This window comes from Mytilus trossulus, chromosome 4, assembly GCF_036588685.1.
Source record: "Mytilus trossulus isolate FHL-02 chromosome 4, PNRI_Mtr1.1.1.hap1, whole genome shotgun sequence".
Taxonomy (NCBI): Eukaryota; Metazoa; Mollusca; class Bivalvia; order Mytilida; family Mytilidae; genus Mytilus; species Mytilus trossulus.
This window is the reverse complement of record NC_086376.1, coordinates 90546618-90568598: the sequence shown is the minus strand read 5'-3', so window position 1 is coordinate 90568598 and position 21981 is coordinate 90546618. Positions and strand designations below refer to the sequence as shown.

General features: G+C 32.3%; 1 protein-coding gene across 2 annotated transcripts; it reads left to right on the top strand.

The window, feature by feature from the left end:
- The first annotated feature begins 2122 nt into the window (after window positions 1–2122).
- LOC134716269 (SH3 domain-binding protein 2-like) lies at window positions 2123–17910 on the top strand. 2 transcript variants are annotated; one of them, XM_063579152.1, is made up of 14 exons: window positions 2123–2287; window positions 4933–4986; window positions 5025–5049; window positions 5862–5987; window positions 6302–6404; window positions 7309–7429; window positions 8062–8126; window positions 9390–9622; window positions 9809–9877; window positions 10220–10311; window positions 10940–11001; window positions 13808–13871; window positions 14948–15001; window positions 16416–17910. In XM_063579152.1, exons 2-14 carry the CDS (start codon window positions 4963–4965, stop codon window positions 16560–16562), a joined length of 1185 nt encoding a protein of 394 aa, XP_063435222.1. In that variant the 5' UTR covers window positions 2123–2287; window positions 4933–4962; the 3' UTR covers window positions 16563–17910. The 2 variants fall into 2 exon arrangements, with proteins under 2 accessions (XP_063435222.1, XP_063435221.1); XM_063579151.1 differs by lacking the exon at window positions 5025–5049 and having other exon boundaries at window positions 2125–2287; window positions 4933–5011.
- Window positions 17911–21981: the final 4071 nt, after the last annotated feature.

Here is a 21981-nt window from a genome sequence, read left to right as displayed (position 1 = left end):
TTAAATAAAACATCTACATTTAAAGGCATAATGCAAAATTAAGGATAGCAATTTAAATGTAAAGTTATAACCAGAACATGATTTATGCAGATCAACGAAATTGGGATTCATACAGGACCGAGAAAGGCTTTTGAATTGAGAAAAAAAAACAGTTTCAATCTTGAAATGGTCCGGAAGGCTATTCCACAGACTAGCAGCTGTAAAAATAAAACTTATCTTACTAAACTGTGTCTATATTTTATGGGAAATATCCAGTATATTACTACATCTGAAAGAACATATACAATCTTTTACATTTGAATTAGCAAATTATTGCTAATTTGTTAACTTTATCAAAAGTTTCAAATGCCATCGATCATGTTCTATTTAAAAGTAGTGAAAGGGGGGAAAAGAGGGACGAAAGATACCAGAGGGATGGTCAAACTCATAGATTAAAAAGAAACTGACAACGCCATGGCTAAAAATAAAAAGACGAACAGACAAATAATAGTACAGGAGACTCAACATAGAAAACTAAAGACTAAGCAACACGAACCTCACAAAAAACTGGGGGTGATCTCATGTGCTCAGGAAGGGTAAGCAGATTCTGAAGACATCTCCGCCTTTTTAACAACTGCTAGTAAAAAAATTATGGTCTCCACACACTAACCTTTTTTAAGGTCCTTGTTCCACTTTTCTTACAAATTTTCTAAATTGTTTGAATTTTTCTCAGTACAGAAATGCCAGGCAAGTGGGCAGACATTGAAATTGCACAAAATAAATGTATGGATGTTGATATTTGTATTACAACTGGTGATTGACAATAACCAAGCAATCATTGAATTTGACAAAGTGAACTCTCTATACTACATGGCATGGGAAAACTTGGCACAAATGAAGTTGAAACATAAATTTAGAATAGCAAAAGACAACGTAGTTTTCCCGTGTCTTGGGGAAAGAGGTTCATATCCTCCATTCACAATCACAAATTCGTGAACTTAATGTGGTATCAAACACCTTGACTAAAATTAATTTAGCTCGTTAAATTTTCATAATTTTTTTTCAAAATATTTTCTTTGGCCCTTTGACAAAAATATAAAAATTTCAAAAAACTTGAACCACACACTTTCACGGCAAAATTTCATTGGATATATAGCTGTTTGACCAATACTAAATTTGATCATTGCGAAGATTAATTTTTCCTTAACAATACAACCTGATTAAAACGCTAATTTTACAGAGTTATCTCCCTGTAGTGTAAGGTAGCATCTTAACAAAAGAATATATGGGATTCGCATTACTTTGATATCAAACAAATAACAAAAAATAAATAAATAGTAAAACAGAAAACTAGACTTAAATTCAAAAGGGGGACGAACGATACCAAAGGGACAGTCAAAGGTTATCATACAGTCTTTATACTAAACGAATCTTTAACAAAAGTTGGCAAAATAAGTTCAAAGATCTACCATTACTAACCAATTTCCTAAAACATAGTAGTATAGTGAAAACAACCAATGACAAAGATCTTGACTTAGGAGATAAGTTTAAAGGTATCTACGGGAGAGGGGCAAAAAAGGGGGGATAAGCTTGTGTTTGAGCACTTAATGACACTTTCGTGTTATGTTCAAATGAATGTGATTGGAATGGCCAAAGATAAGAGGACACCAAATAATAATCTGGCAAGATAAAGCTCTCTTTTCGAATATACAGATAATTTAGACTAGAAAAAGAGCCCTGTACAAGTAATGTTTAACATTTTGTAAAAAATATCGTTGCATTGATTGTTCGCAGATACTTAAAAAATATATAAAACTTGAGACACGATATAAATATTTTGACCTCTCTAAATACGACGAGTTTAATACAATATATATCTCCCTGGAAGATCATCTCCGTTCTTACAAACCAGAACCTGTATCATCTCGAGATTTAAACCAAAACGTGTACGTTTCTTTTGTGTGTTTAATGTGAATGAGTCATCCCCTACCCCCTTGTATCCTAAGCGGACAGCAATATTTTTTTTTATCATTTATACATTTGTACTTGTTGCACATCAATGGGACTAACTTGAAACTGAAATTTAAAAGTTTTAAAGTAAAGGTATATATACCTCTACCCGATATGGTATGTGACGTAATCTAATAATGTCACCTGTCCTGTTGACATTTTACGTATTTTATATATTTAAATAGTTCTGTTGAATAGATCTATATAAATAGTTTTAATCAGGAAGTGGATTTAATATAATGTACACTACCGAAAATTAACCCAACGCCGACGGTTCCTGAATCTAGTCAGTTTTGTAGTAAGTATCATGACTATCTGTTGCTAACATTTCTCTTTCATATACATCACTATATACTTCCCTAGACATTTCACAGATAATATCTCGGCGATTGTAAATTGTCAGGTCCAGACATATGATAGCTTCCTTGTTTGGATTTATTACCCTCCAAAATATGATACCTTCCTTGATTCAATATTGATATTAGTTATCAATAATCATTGTCGAGAACTATTATTTTAAATCGGTACATGAAATAAACCTCGGTATCTTGTAAGTCTGTATAGTTCAAACAATGACTAATAAGCATACACGATTACTGTGTTTATCGATATTGGGCATTTTAAGAGACACCGTAACAACTCTTCACGAGAGTTCAGAAAGGAATCTGTTATTACACAAAATATTTCGTCTGATATGTACTTTCTACCTTTTGAGAATGTAAACCTCTAGCAATTAAGGCGCTTTTTGTTCTGACACTACCATATTTTCTGTCCATATACTTTGGATTTATCGTAATCCAAAGATTGTACTCCGTACATTTAAATTGGTAAGTTACAGATTTGTGACTTTTACTTTGTTTGTACGCTATGGATAATCTTTCATCAACCGAGAGCATTGACCAGATTTTAGTTGTAGTATAAAACAAAATAACAAAAATACCGAACTCCAAGAAAATTCAAAACGGAAATTCCTTGATTTAATGACAAAATCAAAGGTTCAAACACATTCCTTTATTTGTCTTTCAAAATTATTAACCATTACCGTTGAGTCTATTTTTGATAATATTCTTTTGGTGTGGCTAGGTATCAATGCATCCCTCCAATGTGTTGTTGTGATGTGGCCATTATTTGTATTCTTGTCTTTCATGTTTGCTTATATGCACTTTGTCCATATGCCATTTTGTCATTCTCTGTTGACACAATTGTTGTTTTTTTTTTATTAAGATTATAACACAACATTGACTGCTGTATCCCTACTTTTTACGTATTATGTTTGTTTGTTTTGTTACGCATTGTTGTCAATTTATAATTAATCAGCTACATTTAAAACAAAGTTTAATCCATAATTTTCTACATAACGAAATCCATGAATTAAGTTAGGAATAGGCTCCGTATTTTTCCATTCATTTGATGTAATTGAGCTTTTGATTTTGCCATTTGATAATGATTTTCAGATTTGAATTTTCCTTAGAGCTCGGTATTTTTGTGATTTTATTTTTTTCTGTGACAATCGGATATAAGTCAATTACATTGATTAAAATGTTTGAGCAAATCAAACCAGACAATTACTAGGTAAAAAACACAAGTTTTGGTAAAGCAGTCAATATTGTGTTATAGCCTTATTCACTATCAAACAAATAATTGTTTCAATAAAGAGAAACAAAATGGCACGTAGACATTTTATAGACAAATCGTATAAGCAGAAATGAAAAGACAAGAAACTAATTACCATAGCAGAATAGCACAATGGTGGGATGTATAAATACCGAGTCATATCAAAAATATACTTTCAGAAAATAACTAAACGGTAAAACGGTAAAGGTTAAAAATATACCAAGACAAATAAAAAGAACACTACTCCGTTCTAAACAACGTCAAATCATAGAATCTGTTAGCTTCCACTCAATGATTTAAACGTATATTTTTTTATGATTATATTACACCCATTGTTTTTGAAAGAGATTGGATGTTTTGTCTAGGCTTTTGGTTTATATGCTTTTAAAGTTAGTATTTTGGATCCTAAATGCTCTTCAACTTTGTACTTGTTTGGCTTTATGAATATTTTGATATGAACGTCACTGATGAGTCTTATATAGACCAAACGCGCGTCTGGCGTACTCAATTATAATCCTGGTACATTTGATAACTATATGGTTTGAGTTTCCAAACTTTTGATTGAAGAGAAAAAGTTCCGGATATTGGTCAAATGTTTCAGAGAATATATATTTTTCCCCAATAGAATTTATCATAAAAATACCACTATTGGTTCTGAAGGACTTTTTCCCAAATACATGTTGTCAGTAATACCTCGAGTAACCTGCTATGTAATTGACATATGTCGAAAAGATATCCAAATGGTGGTGAATTAAGGATGTTTTCTTCTGATATTTTAGCCCCATTGAAATCTCGTTCCAGAATGATTTCCAAAACATGTGATAAAAGTGGAAAATATTAATGAAATTAAAAAGTCGTTTCATCAAGCGTAAAGCTGTGAAAAATTGTGCACTTACAATGGGTAGTTTCTAGTTATTTTTTTTTATAACCAACCCGTGTCATCTGCAAAATCTTGAGAAAATGGCTAACGGTAAAAAGAAACGATTTTACCAAAATTATGTACATTGCATATTATAATTTTCTTTTCAAAATGCTTAGATATGTAATTTGTCAATGCATTATAACAAAGAAGTTGAAAAAAGTTCCTTCATGTTTAAAAATTGATAAAAAAAAATGAAGGAGGAAATTATTTAAAATGCGGTACTTTCAAAATAACCGGAGCATAAAACGAAGAGTACCATCATACGTTTTTTTTCTACATCAGTTAATTTCTTACGGTCATTTAAACCTACAAATCAGGTTAAGTAAAAAAAATATTCTAGAAAAGTTTGGCTCCTCAGAGGTGAACAAGTTACATCCTTTTATGTGAGCCTTTTTTCCCAATTATAGATACAATTCAGCAAAAATAAATGATGGAATATGGAAGAGGAGGAAGAAGATAGAATACCAGAGCCACGTTTTACTATAGGTATGAAATTAGAGTGACAGAGCCTCGTTTTACTATAGGTATGAAATTAGAGTGACCGAACCTCGTTTTACAATAGATATAGAATGTTCCTCAATCTGATACGCGTTATTCATTGTTCGATATTACATGGTAAATATGATAAATATAGGCATTTCTTCATATTTATGATTTCAAAGATGTCAATGATAACCTCTTTCCATAGAAAGTCCAATGCAAAATATTTACAAAAATTGAAGTATTTAAAGGGAAAACAATTCAAGAGCATTGTAAACATAGATATATAAAAGCACCAATAAAATACCTCTGTTCAAGTCATAAAACGATTGAGAAAAAACAAATCCGGGTAAAAAAAAACACAAGGAAGAAACACATCAACTATAAAGGGAAAGCAAAAGAGCCACAGGAACACTGAAGTGCAAAAAAACCCAAACAAAAACGCCAACATACATAGAACAGAACTATTTGATAACAACTGCCAAATACAGAGTTTAATACAACAGTAATTCTTCTGTTACATTCTTTTGAACGATAATTGCATTCCTTTCCATTGCATGTCTATGTTTGTTCAACTGATCATTTTGAGCAATTGTCCGAACGACTACACATTTAATTAATAACGCATAATACATCACACTTTTCCCTGCAATAAGAGCTGAGCCTACAGAATATATTGTATGAATAACAAGTTATTAAAACGCTGCTTGCATAACGTATAAAGCAACATTACTTAAAGAACCGTTTATTAAAGACCGCATGGGACATATTTGTAATACTTCTGTATTAAACATTAGCTGTGCTCTTTGCATGTCTCGCGTGCACGCATTAACAACCGATTTTTTTTTACCTAAAGGTGCACAAGATATATCAACTCTTAACACTACCAATCATCATGGGTTTCTACGTTATGAGGGAGGTTTAGAAAAATTCGTCAGAAGGACTGTTATTTTCAAACCATTTTTCAGAGAAGCAGTGAAATGCAAGTACAAGATTTTTTACTAAGTCTTTTTCCAGGTTTTCATTTGGGTAGAATTGTTTTTAAGCTTTTTTATACTTTGCTTTTCATCTGTTGCTTCAACTATATTTGTGAAATTTAAAGAAATCTTGCATTTACTAACGAAGAAATGATAAACAAAAAGAGAAGACAGAGATAATTATCTCAAGTACAATGTATAAAACAAATATATTCATTTTCGTTGATTTTGTACTACACACCTTGTTGCACAACAGAGTAGATCTAAGAGAATTTGAAAATCATCAAAGGCTGTAAATATTCCCGTTATTTGTTTTCAGGGAGACAGCGTTTTGTTGTTTTATGTGAAGGATGCATGTATTTATACAAAGATGAATATGCCACATCACCTCTTAAAGCCTTCTCTTTAGCCGACTTTACAAGGTACTATTTATACGAATTTTTAAACAATTTGTAATTAAGAATAGATGGATGTATCATTTAGTCCCCCCCTTCACAAACATTTAAAGCAAAATCGATTTGCAGTTATCCTACCTACATGTGTTGATATAAAAGATTAGATAAACTCATCATAGATACCAGGATTAAATTTTGTATTTATTAACACCAGACGGGCGTTTTTTCTCTATCAAAGACTCATCAGTGACGCTCGAATCCAACAAAATTTAAGAGACCAAATAAAGTACGAGGTTGAAAAGCATTGAGGACACAAATTCCTAAAAGTTTGTCAAATACAGTTAAGGTTATCTTTTCCTAAAGTAGAAAAGCCGAAGTATTTAAAAAATTCAAACGTTTTGTAAACAGTTGATTTATAAATATGACCATATAAATGATAATTCATGTCAGCATGTCGGCTTAGAAGTGCTGACTTCCAGGCTGGTGATACCCTCGGATATTAGAACTCCACCAGCAGTGGCGTCGACCCAGTGGTTGTAATTAAACTCATCATAGATACCAAGATTAAATTTTGTCTTAACGCCAGACTCGCGTTTTCTCTATTAATGACTCATCAGTGACGCCCGAATCCAAAAAAAGTTAAAAAGGCCAAATAAAGTACGAGGTTGAAGAGCATTGATGACCAACATTCCTAAACGTTTTGCCAAATATAGCTAAGGTTATCTATTCCTGAGGAAGAAAAGCCTTAGTATTTCGAAAATTCAAAAGTTTTGTAAACAGTTAATTTATAAATATGACCATATCAATGATAATTCATGTCAGCATGTTAAATAGATAGAACAAGATGGAATCAATCAATGCAGTGGAAGAGGGAAATCGCAATATGAATAAATACAAATTTAAAAATGTTTTAAATGTGTTTGATTAAAAGGATCCAAAGATTTCAAGACAACGACAGAAGAACAAGAATGAAGTTTCAACTCGTACCATTGAACGAGGACTCACCTCAGAAGTTCTTAACATTTTGCTCCTCGACTGATGAAGAAAGAAAGGTATGCTAATGGTCTTTCTCATTCGTGTAAATGTGGTTTACAGGGCATGCGTTTGTGATGTGTGTCGATCGGATAAGTGAATTTCTTTTCAACTGATATTTACAGTTTGTTCTTGCTAATACATCATTATCACAGGTTTGGGAAGAGCTTAACGCTACAGATCCGACCCAATACAAAATAAAAGCCCACGAAACGACACACTCAGTTACACTGAAAACTAGTGAAATCAAATTTTAAATAGTTAAATAACTCACATACTTATTGTATAACAGTAGGTATAATGCCGATTCAAATACTGTAAACCAACTTCTTTTCGCGGATACTTTATTTTGCGTTTAGCACTTTCTAGTCGATATCGCGAAAAGATTTTCTTATTTACTTTAAATTTTGTCGGTTGAATAAGGAGAGATCCAAATTTTCGCAAAGATTCATATTTACGTTACTTTTCTACTCGCGTAGGTCGCGATAATAAATCGCTCGCGAAATTTAGTTGGTTTATGGCAGATAAAAGAAAAATGTATGAATATTGCTGCTATTGACTTGAACATCTTGTTTTAAGTGGAGTGTTAATAAGTCATATAATGTTCGGCATCAAACAATGAATATACAGCATACACATGATCTTTTTGAAGGTTTGGTTCCAAAAGATAAGAAAGGAAATGGACGAAGCAGTACACGGATCTTCTCATTTACAAAGGTAATTTAACATGGCAATTATCTAAAAGGTAAATTAAAAATGGCAATTCTCTCAATGGTAAATTAACTTTATACAAAATGAATCATGCTTCCATCTTTCCTGCTGAAGGTGAATTAAATAGTTCCTTTCTTATAAGAGGACCCGATTTACTGATGCATTAAATTATAATTTGCAAAATAGCTTTGATATAGTACACCAATGACTTAGGGTAGTATTACATCTTATCAACTCAATGCTTGAACTGTATCTATTACTTCTGGTTTTAGTAGATGTGTCAAGAGTTTCGTCATAATGTACAAGTAAATTATAGTCCGTCACTATTTCTGATCATTTCTATCTTTCATCGCTGGGTATCTTACTTAAGATTATTATTAAGTAATGGAATCAGATATTTTATGATTTTACCAATAAGAAACTACCCAATAATACAAATGATAATGCTGTGTAGAACTATACGTCTCTGTTGGGTACTTCATACTAAAAAAGAAAACACAATCCATATAGTTAGACATAAAAGAAGAAAAATGTACCAGAACTTAATAGAAAATATAGTGCTCATGAACAGTTTTTACAAGTATGGACCTTACATTCAAACATATTGTAATAAAATTTTCGACACAACACAGGTTTCTGGACGCTGGACAGTCCTTAGATTCAGGATACCAGATAACATCAAGAATGGAATTTTCATGAAATCAAACAAAAGTTTAATTTTGAACCCTGTGGTACCAATCTGATGACGGGACACACGATTTGAAATCTAACTACACGGTTAGATTCAGCATATCTTAGTACCACGTATTTTCAATGTTTGTTGAAATAAAATATACGTTCATTTTTTCCGATGTGGACAACTTTAAAAAGTGGCTCAAAAGCGTCTATCTTGATACCTAGCTGTGGGAAGATGTGGTATGAGTGCCAATGCGTCAACTCTCCATCCAAGTGGCAATTAGTAAAAGAAAAACAGTATAGGTCAAAGTACGGTTTTCAATACGGAGCCTTGAGGGTCCCAAAACTGACTAGTGTAAAACCATTCAAACTAGAAAATCATATTCAGATTCAGCACATCAAAGAATCACAAGAATTGTCATTTTGTTAAAATCAAAAAAACTATAACGTTTTGGCCCTGTTAACCTTAATGTGTACCAATTTCAAAATCGGGCCAAGAATCAAATATCTAAATACTTTGTAAGATTTGACATATTAAACCATATGGATCTTCATATTGACCAATTTCATTAAAGATTTTTTTTTTATTTCTAGTGATTTTGACCAAGACGAATATGTTTCTTTAGAGACACCAGTACAGGTACAACCAGCTCATACGTACCGGGAACCAGACAAAAAGCTGGTGAAAAAGTCGAAAAATAATGAAAAGAAGAAAAAGGAAAAAGATAATAAACCAAATGAAAAGGACAATAAACCAAATGAAAAAGACAAAAATGAAAACACAGCTACAGCAGGCAGGCGTCTTCCTCCATCGCCTCCGGAAGACGGTAACACATTTAATATTGTCAATGAGAATAAAGCAAACTACTATTGTGACACACTCATACTGTACGTTGCCTATTTTGATTTTAATTAATGAAATTCGTGTAATTATTGTATAATCTGTCAGCCCTCGTAAGGAGTTTAATAATGCGAAGATAAAAATATAACTGTATGCAATCTTTTTTTTACAGACGACGAGGACGACTTAAGTGACTATGATACGATAGCAGAAGATGCTTTTGTCAGTCGAGCTTTGCCAGGTTTGTCTAACAATATTGGACACGAAAAAGCAAAATTATTGCCAATTTTTGTCTCACGCTTATGAAATTTTTAATTTTTTAACAGGGAAGCATTTTTATTTACATCATAAAAAACTTAATTACTTTTTTAAAACCCCTATGCTCTGATGTCTTAGGTTTGTTATTTCTGTGTCATTTGAAAGAAATCGTCTTAACTTTGAAATTTTTACTTTTAAGGGTTAAATGGATATCACCCAAACAAACATGTGTATTTATCTTTTATTCTGTATATATTCAAGTTCAGAAGAAAAGATCTGTACCATAATATACATTCAATAATGAATCATTTAATAATGTTTGCAGCTGTTCCACCCAGTGTACCAAAAGAAAGAACACCTCGTCTTATTGAACCAATCAAACCAAAGGTGCCACAGAAACCACAGTCAAATATTAAGGTACCCTAAAAACAATCAATACATTATACAAAAATGACTTATAACTTAATAAGTGGTGATCATTTCCGCATACTTTATTTTCAAGTAGCAACTATATATTCATATGAATTAAAACAAGAGTGGAAAGTAAACTTCTGATTTTATTAGAAGACTGCAAATGGCACTTTGATGATAGTTAATTTAACACTTTCTTCTATGAAAATTATATCAACTCTTTTGCGTTTCAAGAGAACTGCATTTGTTTGCACCTGTCCTAAATCAACTAACATGATTAACACCGCTACATTTTGTATGTATGTACCTGTTCCAAGTCAGGTGCCTGTATTTCAGTGGTTGTCGTTTGTTCTTGTGTTACGTATTTGTTTTTGTTCATTTTTTTGTAAATAGATCAGGCCGTTAGTTTTTCTCGTGTGAATTGTTTACATTTGTCATTTTGGAACCTTTTATAGCTGACTAAGTGGTATGGGAAATCATACCAAATCTTCTTTTTTATATTTGTCCTATTACGGTTTACTTTTACAAATTGTGACTAATAGGGAGAGTTAACTCATTGGCACTCATACAACATCTTCTTATATCTAATTCATCGAAAAACTAAACTACTCTATGATGTTATGTTTGTTTGCAGAAATTAAGATATTCCAGATCTGAGTTTGAATTCAATAGCAGTGACAGAACTCAAGTTGAAGGGTATGTATTCATAACTTTGACCAAGCTTTACGGTCAGAAGTAATCAACTAATGTTAATATTCATTTTTTAATAATAAGATTTTTTGACGTACCAAAATTAATTTATTGTCAGTTTCTGAACTAGTTATGAAAAGAATGCATTTTTGTTTATTGTTTCATATTATTCTCAAATCACTTAAAGAGAAAACAAAGTAAAACTAGAGGCTCTAAAGAGCCTGTGTCGCTCACCTTGGTATGTGTGAATTAAAAAAAGGAAGCAGACAGTTCATGACAAAATTGTGTTTAGGTGATTGTGATGTGTTTGTACATCTTACTTTACTGAACATTCTTGGTGCTTACAATTATCTCTATCTATAATGAACTTGTCCGTGTAGTTTCAGTGGAAAATGTTAGTAAAAATTTTGTTTTTTTATAAAAATTGTTAAAAATTGATTATAAAGGACAATAACTTCTTAGGGGGTCAGTTGACCATTTTGGTCATTTGACTTTTTTTTTAGTCTTAAATTGCTGTACATTATTGCTGTTTACAGTTTATCTCTATCTATAATAATATTCAAGATAAAAACCGAAAACAGCAAAATTTACTTCATATTACCAATTTAGGGGCAGCAACCTAACAACGAGTTGTCCGATTCATCTACAAATTTCAGGGCAAATAGATCTTCACCAGATAAACAATTTTACCCTTGTGAGATTTGCTCTAAATGCTTTGGTTTTTGAGTTATAAGCAAAAAACTGCATTTTACCCTTATGTTCTATTTTTAGCCGTAGCGGCCATCTTGGTTGGTTTGCCCGGTCATAAAACACAATTTTTAAACAAGATAGCCTAAAAATAATTTTGGCTATGTTTGGTAAAATTTGGCCGAGTAGTTTCAGAGAAGAAGATTTTTGTAAAAGTTAACTAAGATTTACGAAAAATGGTTAAAAATTGACTATAAAGGGCAATAACTCCTAAAGGGGTCAACTGACCATTTTGATCCTGTTGATTTATTTGCAAATCTTACTTTGCTGAACATTTTTGCTGTTTACAGTTTATCTCTATCCATAATTATATCCAAGATAATATCCAAAAACAGCAAAATTTCCTTAAAATTACCAATTCAGGGGCAGCAACCCACCAACGGATTGTCCCATTCATCTTAAAATTTCAGGGCAGATAGATCTTGACCAGATAAACAATTTTACACCCTGTCAGATTTGCTCTAAATGCTTTGGTTTTTGAGTAATAACCAAAAACTGCATTTAACCTCAATGTTCTATTTTTAGCCGTGGCGGCCATCTTGGTTGGTTGGCCGTGTAAAAAAACACAAGTTTTAAACAAGATACATCAATGATGATTGTGACCAAGTTTGAATTAATTTGGCCTGGTAGTTTCAGAGGAGAAGATTTTTGTAAAAGATCATGGAGAATTACGAAAAATGGTTCAAAATTGACTAATAAGGGTAATAACTCCTAAAGTGGTCAACTGACCATTTTGGTCATGTTGACTTATTTGTAAATCTTACTTTGCTGAACATTATTGCTGTTTACAGTTTATCTCCATCTATAATAAAATTCAAGATAATAACCAAAAACAGTAAAATTTCCTTAAAATTACCAATTTAGGGGCAGCAACCCAACAATGGGTTGTCTGATTCATCTAAAAATTTCAGGGCAGATAGATCTTGACCTGATAAACAATTTTACCCCTTGTCAGATTTGCTCTAAATGCTTTGGTTTTAGAGTTATAAGCCAAAAACTGCATTTTACCCCTATGTTCTATTTTTAGCCATGGCGGCCATTTTGGTTGGTTGGCCGGGTCAAAAAACAATTTAGTAAAATCAATGATGATTGTGGCCAAGTTTGGTTTAATTTGGCCCAGTAGTTTCAGAGAAGAAGGTTTTTGTAAAAGTAAACGACGACAGACGACGGACGACGGACGCCGGACGCCGGACGCCAAGTGATGAGAAAAGCTCACTTGGCCTTTTAGCTAAAAAAAAAAACGGACAGAAATCATAATGAAAAACAAATGGAAAGGAAAAAAGACACGAGTCAATAAATCAGCACACCGAAAAATGGCAATGGATCAATACGAACTTCTGTGAAAACTTGAATGACATCAGGAGGTCTGCAAGGATATTGACTCCCTGTTTCACTATTTGCACCCTTTGACTTTGTAAGCTGTACAGCTAAGTGACCAAAATATATTTAGCGTCAAAACTATTTTTCAATATGTAAATGCATAAATTGATGTAAACGATCACTAATTTTCGATAAACCTAGCATTACCCTAAGCATAACCATATCGTATGGTGGAAAAGTAGGAAATTATCTTTTTGCTTTTACATTTGTATGTTTTGCTCCATTCTTTCTATCAAGTTTCCTTACAAACAGTGGAATAACTAGAACTTAATATTCAAATTAGTTTTACCGTTAAAATACAAAAATGGGGTATATAACCCTGACTCTAGACAGGCGCAATAATGCGAAGGGGTTAAGCATGTTTTGTGAGATCCCAACCCTCTCCTATACCTCTAGCGAATTTAGAATAAATAAACACACATCAATACACACATTTTAAGAAGAGTCCAAGTTCGATGTCAGATCAGATAACAAAAGAAAATAAGCAAAATTATTATTGATCAACATAAATGAACTAGGGACAACCAGCAGTGACTGACATGCCAGATCCAGAACGATTATGTCTTCATAATATGAATATCAAGCACAATCTTTCCTGTTAGGGATTTAGTATCATACCATCATGAAATATATATGAGAGGAACATAGCCCGTATCATATCAATATCATATATTTATTTTTGTAGAATATTGGATGAAATGTCAGTTGGAACTTTTCTTGTTCGGAAATCACGACAAGACAATCAAGAGGTAATATCAACACTTATTTTTCATTCGAGCCTTTTTGAAGATGAATCGTGCGCCTGACGTACAAAAAAAATAACTCTTGTATCTATGATGAATTATTGTATAATAAGTATTGTTTTAAATTTAATATATACGGTTTTGAAATGAATAAGATATTATTAACCCTAACCTTGAGCTAACTAATTCCAATGATAACTAATTGAACAATTAAGTTTTATGATTCCTAGACAAACTTGCCAGGTCTGCAGAGAGTGAAAAAAACATGAGACCTTTTAAATCTAAATTGGACAAAAGTAATAATCCTGCTCTAGAAGTGAAGGCAATATCGCTATCAACTTTCTATATATTTTTGTTCATATGACAGACACACACATATGTATAGTAAAAATTCCTATGGTTTTGCTTCATGTATTTAAAAAAAAGTATCTAAAGACCAAGAACAGATTCAGTCTAATGTATTATACCCCGCTTTAAAAAAAAAGGGGGGTATACTGTTTTACCTCTGTCTGTCCATCCATCCATCCGTCAGTACGTCAGTCCGTCAGTCTTTTGTCCCATGAATATATTTCGTCGCATTTTTCTCAGGAACTGCAGTTCAAAGATTTTTGAAATTTGGTTTCAGGGTTTATATAAGTCAGCCTTACTGTGTGATTTGTTTTCAGATACATCACTCGTCAATTTCATGTGAACCGAACACTTGTATGATTTTACACATGAAAGCCAAGTTGGGAATTTTGTCACATTTTTCTCAGGAACTGCAGTACAAGGATTTCTGAAATTTGGTTTCAGGGTTTATAAAAGTCAGCTATACCGTGTGATGCGTTTTCAGATGATTCATCACTCAACAACTTCCTGTTTACCGAACACTTTTATGATTTAACACATGATAGCCAAGTTGCAATTTTTTGTCACATGTTCCTCAGGAACTACAATACAAGGATTTTCTGCATCACTCAACAACTTTCTGTTTACCGAACATTTGCATATTTGTATACCATTAATATTATCCACTTGCGGTGGGGTATCATCAGTGAGCAGTAGCTCGCTCATACTTTCACTTGTTACATCTATTTTTGAAGGTGCTGTCTGTAAAAACAGATGATGGAATAAAAGAATACAAAATATACAATAAGGTAACATATTTTATATTATTTTGAAATAATGACTACATATTGTATTTGGAAATCCTATACGTAGGATACATAATTCAGCGTACATGACATAGTTTTCGAAATAATTCTTGTCTGAACCAGTATACATTAAACATCAAACGTAACCTCAGGATGGATATAATGAATAACATCCCATTCTCCTTAAATCAACTTCCATAAGGGTTGTTGCGATTCTAGCACATAAATAAAAGGCTTAAAATTTGAAATAAAATCGTGTTATTATTCAATCAAGTATGCATTACTTATACTTGGTGAATGGTAGTCTCACGGTATAACGGACCAAATGCTTTTTTTTATAAAAAACCTTTTCAAGTGTTATTACAGCTTTTTAAGAGCTTAATTATCATGATTATTGATTTGAAGTCTTATCCATTTTATTTTTTTCTCTGATCTATCTGATTGTTTGATTGATTCATGTTTAAACGCCACTTTTAGGCGCCACCTTTGGGCTTATTCGTGGCGGCCAGTCTTTATTGGTGGAGGAAGTCGGAGTGCCGAAGAAAACAGTTAACTGACCTTCCACGGGGAAACTGACAATCCTAGGCAATTGATAAAGGCAACAGTAGTATACCGTTGTTCGAAACTCATAAATCGATAGAAAAAAACCAAATCCGCGTTACAAACTAAAACTGAGGGAAACGCATTAAATATCAGCGGAGAACAACGACAAAACATTAAAATGTAACACACACAGAAACGAACTGTGCAGTAGACAATATCCGATTAGAATAACAAATATAACACCAAAACTAAATAAAAGAATTTGGGATAGAAAAGTGTTATAGTAATGTGCATTCACACACAAGTATAAGAGGAAACACAACGTTAAAATGTAACACACATAGAAATAAACTATAATTTAACAATAGCCATATTCCTGACTCGGTACAGGACATTTTTTAAAGAAATAAATGGTGGGTTGAATCTAGTTTTGTGAGATGCAAAACATTCCGCTTAAATGGCAAAAAGGAAACTCAACTGTACTATTATGGTTGCATTTGCATTTGCATTAAGATTGAAGTTGAGTGCACCTGCAAGAGCGGGATTCGAACTCACAACATCATTGTTGACTGAATAACCCTGACAGATGTGGAAATCCAAGTTTCAAATTTTAGTACCTCCCCCCCCCCCCCCCCACCACCACCACCCACCTGAATCGGCAGTAGATATAGATATATCTATCGGCAGAATCCTTATTTCTAATTGTATATGTTATATGATTAATCGAGATCTTAAGTCACATCCAATGTGCATATTCATATTAAGGATGCCATCTATATGAGCATTCTTCACCAACACCTCATTGTTATGATTAGAGTCTTAATTTGTTACAAATTCATTAACACTATGATTATCAACTATGTTATTTTTTTAGAACCGTGGACTTAGCATTGACAACAAAGAACAGTGGTTCAGTACTACAGAGGAATTACTTGACCATTATTCACAACAAGATATTCCTAACAGGGTTATGACTTTGTCGAGAGCATATAGTACAACAGAAGACAACAATCATTTATAATAATTGTAGTTATCTATATGTATTCTGTATTTTTATCTACCATATTTTTATAGATATATTTTTAGTTATCAAACACACCAGACTTTCATTACTTGCGTCATTATTTATCTCGAACAAAAAGTTTTGTATGCAAAAAAGGAAACTCAACGTTTATGGTTATATTTTGATTTTCGACTATTATGTGCATTTATCAGTTTTTGTTAATACGTTTTGTTTATTGTATAGTTTTATTTGTATTGTTGATTTGTGTATTTATCTATCCTGAATGTTTTTTTCTTCATTTATTTGTATTGTAGTCCTGTCATTTTAGTGTTATATTTCACATTGCCATGAAAGCGAGAAACCAGTTCAACCCACCATTTTTTTCTTAACATGTCCTGTTCAAAGTCAGGAAAATGACAATTGTCCACTTATAGTTCGTTTTTTTGTGTGTTGCATTGTCTTTTGTTTTTTTGTTGCACTTTAGTACTTCTGTTGTTTCGTTGTTTTCCTTTTTTTACTTGATGTGTTTCCCTCAGTTTTGCTTTGTAATTCGGATATGTTTTCTCTTAAATTTTTTATGACTTTCGAACAGCGATTTACTACTGTTGGCCTTATTTGTCAATATATTTTTTTTAACATTGAATGTAGTAATATAAGAATTAACCCAATCATCATTATGTAGAAGATCAATTACCTTCCAATTCTGTACTTTTAGAATCAATGCTAAATTTTTGGAGGACATTTAAAAAATCAGATAAATAAGTTTCTATCACAAATGTTTAAAATAGTTCCTAAAATTCCATAACATGTTGATAAATTAATTACGAATACCAGTATTTGAGGACCAAAAAATACATTATGCAGCATATCAGACGTTCTGGCCTATTACAAATCTGTTGATGTGATTGTAAAGTATATTAAAGATTAAAAAATACATATCTCTTCCGTAATGAGGTTTGAAAGAAGAGAACTTTTGATTTAGTCAATGTGTGCTACACATATAGACCAGCGTGATTGTTTTGTTAGATTTGTGTTTCATCGATATACAAACTTCCTTCACAATTATTAATGTTAGTCAACCAATGTTCTTCACTGGACATACATATTTATATTGCAAACAAGTACTCACTGGAATTCATTTTGTTATAGTATCATATTTGTTAAGGCATGAACAATATCAAAACAAACAGTACTTTAAAATGGTCCAAAAATTACATTTGTTAAGTTTTTGATGGAACGAATAGGGCTTTATAATATACTTCCATTCTTACCCAAGTGCATGTGTTCAAAAATGATTTAAATGTAGATGTTTAAACGCGTCTTTAATGACAAATATACCATTGTTAGTAATAAACATTATATAATATGATTAAGACAAAAAAATTGGTAAATATGTTCCTTGCCAAGTAATGTGATAAATTACAGTAAAACGGTGGGAATTAATTAATTTAAACATATTTATTTATAGTGGATTGGGAAACAAGTTTTGCAACTTATATTAATCCCTTTCCACTTTGCGGGTGCGAGTGCTGCCTTGTAGCGGCATTATCCTACTCTTTTTCGAAATCTACAAGGGTGTCTTTAACGTGCAAGAGATGTGGCTCTCTCTTAAAACGGTGGGAAGGACTGTATGGTGTACTTTTAGTCCTCAGGCGTGTATTAAAATAGCTGTGGTTACCTTTCTTGATAAATTAATAGATTGGTTTCTATTTTTTCATTTAGTTTGTGACTTCTAACATTAAAATATAGTTTATAAACACATGTTCGTTCCTTTCTGCATCTTAAGAAGAGGGACGAAAGATACCAAAGGGACGAGCATCACTGAAGAGACATGTATTGTCGAAATGCGCATCTGGTGCAAGAAAATTGGTACCGTTAATTTTATTAATACATCTTTCTGTATTTATTTTCATTTCCTATTTCATGATGTTATTCAACTAAACGATAAGATAATACTAATAAAAAGAGATGCGCATTTAAACGATAAGATAATACTAATAAAAAGAGATGCGCATTAATGGTGAGTCCATTCAAATTAATATTTTTTTCTCAAAGCAACATTTTCCTTTTTACTGCATAGGTGTTATTGTAATTATACGACAATTTGACCAAGCGTTATCAGTTGTTGTTAAATGGTAAAAGTAAATTAAAAAAGAAGCTCTGAAAAAGTCAGTCCATGATCAAATGAAAAAAAATCGAAATTTCACAACACATCAAACGAATGGACAAAAGTGAAATAATAAAGCTACATAACTACGAGGAAAATTCTATCCGAAAATTCCTAATCCAATGTATAAATAAAAAGCTCAAACACATCAAACGAATGAATAATAACTGTCATATTCCTGAATTGGAAAAGGCATTTTCTTATTTAAAAAACGAAGGATTACACCTTGTTTCATGGCTAGTTAAACCTCTCACTCTTCTGACAGTCGCATAAAATTTCAACAATAACAACTGTCATATTCCTGTAGCAATATACACTATGGCAGCTTCATATGGGAACATTAATGTAAATAAACTCATCATAGATATCAGGACTAAATTTAGTACATACGCCAGACGAGCGTTTCGTCTTCAAAAGACTTATCAGTGACGCTCGAATCCAAAAAAGTTAAAAAGGTTAAATAGAGTACGAAGTTGAAGAGCATTGAGGACCAGAATTCCTACATGTTTTGCCAAATACAGCTAAGGTAATATATGCCTGAGGTAGACAAGCCTTAGTATTTAAAAAAATTCAGAAATTTGTAAACAGTAAATTTATAAATATAACAAAGTTATCTCAAACATCATTCCAAGTTTTTATCCAAACAATTATTAACGATAAAGAAAACATCAAACATAAACAAAAAATAATGAAAAGTAAGATTATATACTCTGTTTCGGGTACAAAACGGATTTTCCTTCTTGTAAATTATAACAGGACATTCGAAATTTGCCATATTGTATGTAATTGTGATCGACTAGCTAAAAACATAAGTACTCAGTCAAATTTTGATTTTATGAATCAGATATCTTCGAGTATTAAAGTGAAAATAAATTCATGGGAATTGTTCCTTTCTTTCTAGAAAACTGTTTAACTTGTGTCTATATGCTTAAAACTGCAGGAGCATTTTTTGATCGACTTATAAATATACTATTTGAAACTTGCAATACAATGAAAGTCCCAACTATGTATTGGCTTCCGAAGCTACACAAAACTCCTTACAAATATAGATTTATTTCGTCTTCAAGCCATTGTTCAACTACTAAATTGTCTATTCTTCTTTCCAGCACACTTGGTACAATTAAAAACCTTATAATAAATTGTTCAAATAAGGCCTTCGAAAATAGTGGAATCAATTACTTTTGGAGTGTCAAGAACTCGTTGGAAGGACTTGATAAATTGCATGCTAATATTGGTGATTTTGAATCTGTTGAAAGTTTTGATTTTTCTACCCTGTATACCACATTGCCTCACATTCTCATAAAGAAAAAATTCACACACCTAATTAAATGGGCATTCAAAAAATCAGAATGTGAATATATATGTTCAAACTCTTTTAGATCATTTTTTAGTAGCAATAAACAAAAAACTATGTCAATTGGACATGATTTGATACTATATATGCCCTTGAATTTTTACTAAATAACATTTTTGTTCGCTTTGGGGATTCCGTATATCGTCAGATTATCGGAATTCCAATGGGGACTAACTGTGCACCACTTATTGCGGACCTCTTTTTGTATTGTTATGAGTTACAATTTATGACAAAAATAAGCAAAGACCCATCAAAACAACATCTGATAAACAAATTTAATAATACTTTTAGATATTTGGATGATATTTTGGCTCTCAATAATGACGACTTCAGTATGTATATTAATGAAATGTATCCTGCTGAACTTACTTTAAATAAAGCTCATACTAACAACGACAACTGCCCTTTCCTCGATCTTGATATCTATATCACTAACGGAAAGCTGAATATTAAAATTTATGATAAAAGGGATGATTTTTCATTTCCTATCGTTAATTATCCGTTTTAGATGGTGACGTTCCCTTGTCACCATCTTACGGTGTTTATATATCTCAACTTGTACGATTCGCTCGTGTATGTAACAATGTTTTAGATTTAAACGAGAGAAATTTATGTATTACTGAAAAATTATTACACCAGGGTTTTCGATATCACAAACTAGTCAAAACATTTACTAAATTTTATCATCGGTATAAAGACATCATTCGTAAATATAGCTCAACATGCAGACTTCTTATACGTTCAGGTATTTCACATCCATTTTTTTATGAAAATATTCTTTATAAAGCACAAAGGTGTCAGTATTCACCTCAGAAACTTACAAAACCTTTGAATAGACTTATTAAGAAGGGATATAATTACGATACTGTTGTCAAGTCATTAAAGATTGCATATTTTGGTGTTAATATTGAGTCACTGATAAGGTCTTTGCGTCGGAACTAAACACATTTATTCTAAAAACAGTTGTTGGCATGACACGGGTTATGCTCTTCTCATATATGTTATGATGGTATGATACTAAACCCCTAACGGGAAGGACTGTGCCTGATGTTCATATGATGAAATCATAATCTTTCAGTCAGTTTAATTGAAGTCTGGAGCTGGCATGTCAGTTAACTGCTAGTAGTCTGTTGTTATTTATGTATTATTGCCATTTTGTTTATTTTCTTTGGTTACATCTTCTGACATCAGACTCGGACTTCTCTTGAACTGAATTTTAATGTGCGTATTGTTATGCGTTTACTTTTCTACATTGGTTAGAGGTATAGGGGGAGGGTTGAGATCTCACAAACATGCTTAACCCCGCCGCATTTTTGCGCCTGTCCCAAGTCAGGAGCCTCTGGCCTTTGTTATTCTTGTATTATTTTAATTTTAGTTTCTTGTGTACAATTTGGAAATTAGTATGGCGTTCATTATCACTGAACTAGTATATATTTGTTTAGGGGCCAGCTGAAGGACGCCTCCGGGTGCGGGAATTTCTCGCTACATTGAAGACCTGTTGGTGACCTTCTGCTGTTGTTTTTTTCATTTGGTCGGGTTGTTGTCTCTTTGAAACATTCCCCATTTCCATTCTCAATTTTATTGCGTATGTATACTATGACCTGATGCATTTGTTTTAAACCTGATGCCTTTTGTTAGCTATTATTCATGTGTTTCTTTGTCTAATATGTTCTGCTGTTGTCTGCTCTATGGTCGGGTTGTTGTCTCTTTGACACATTTCCCCATTTCCATTCTCAATTTTATCTCCTATATATTTATATTGTAGTCCTGTAATATTATGTTGTCATTTTAATGTCATATTTAACATTGCCATTAAAGTGCGAGGTTTGGCATGCCACAAAACCAGGTTCAACCCACCATTTTTTTCTTTAAAAATGTCCTGTGCCAAGTCAGGAATATGGCTATTGTTATATTAT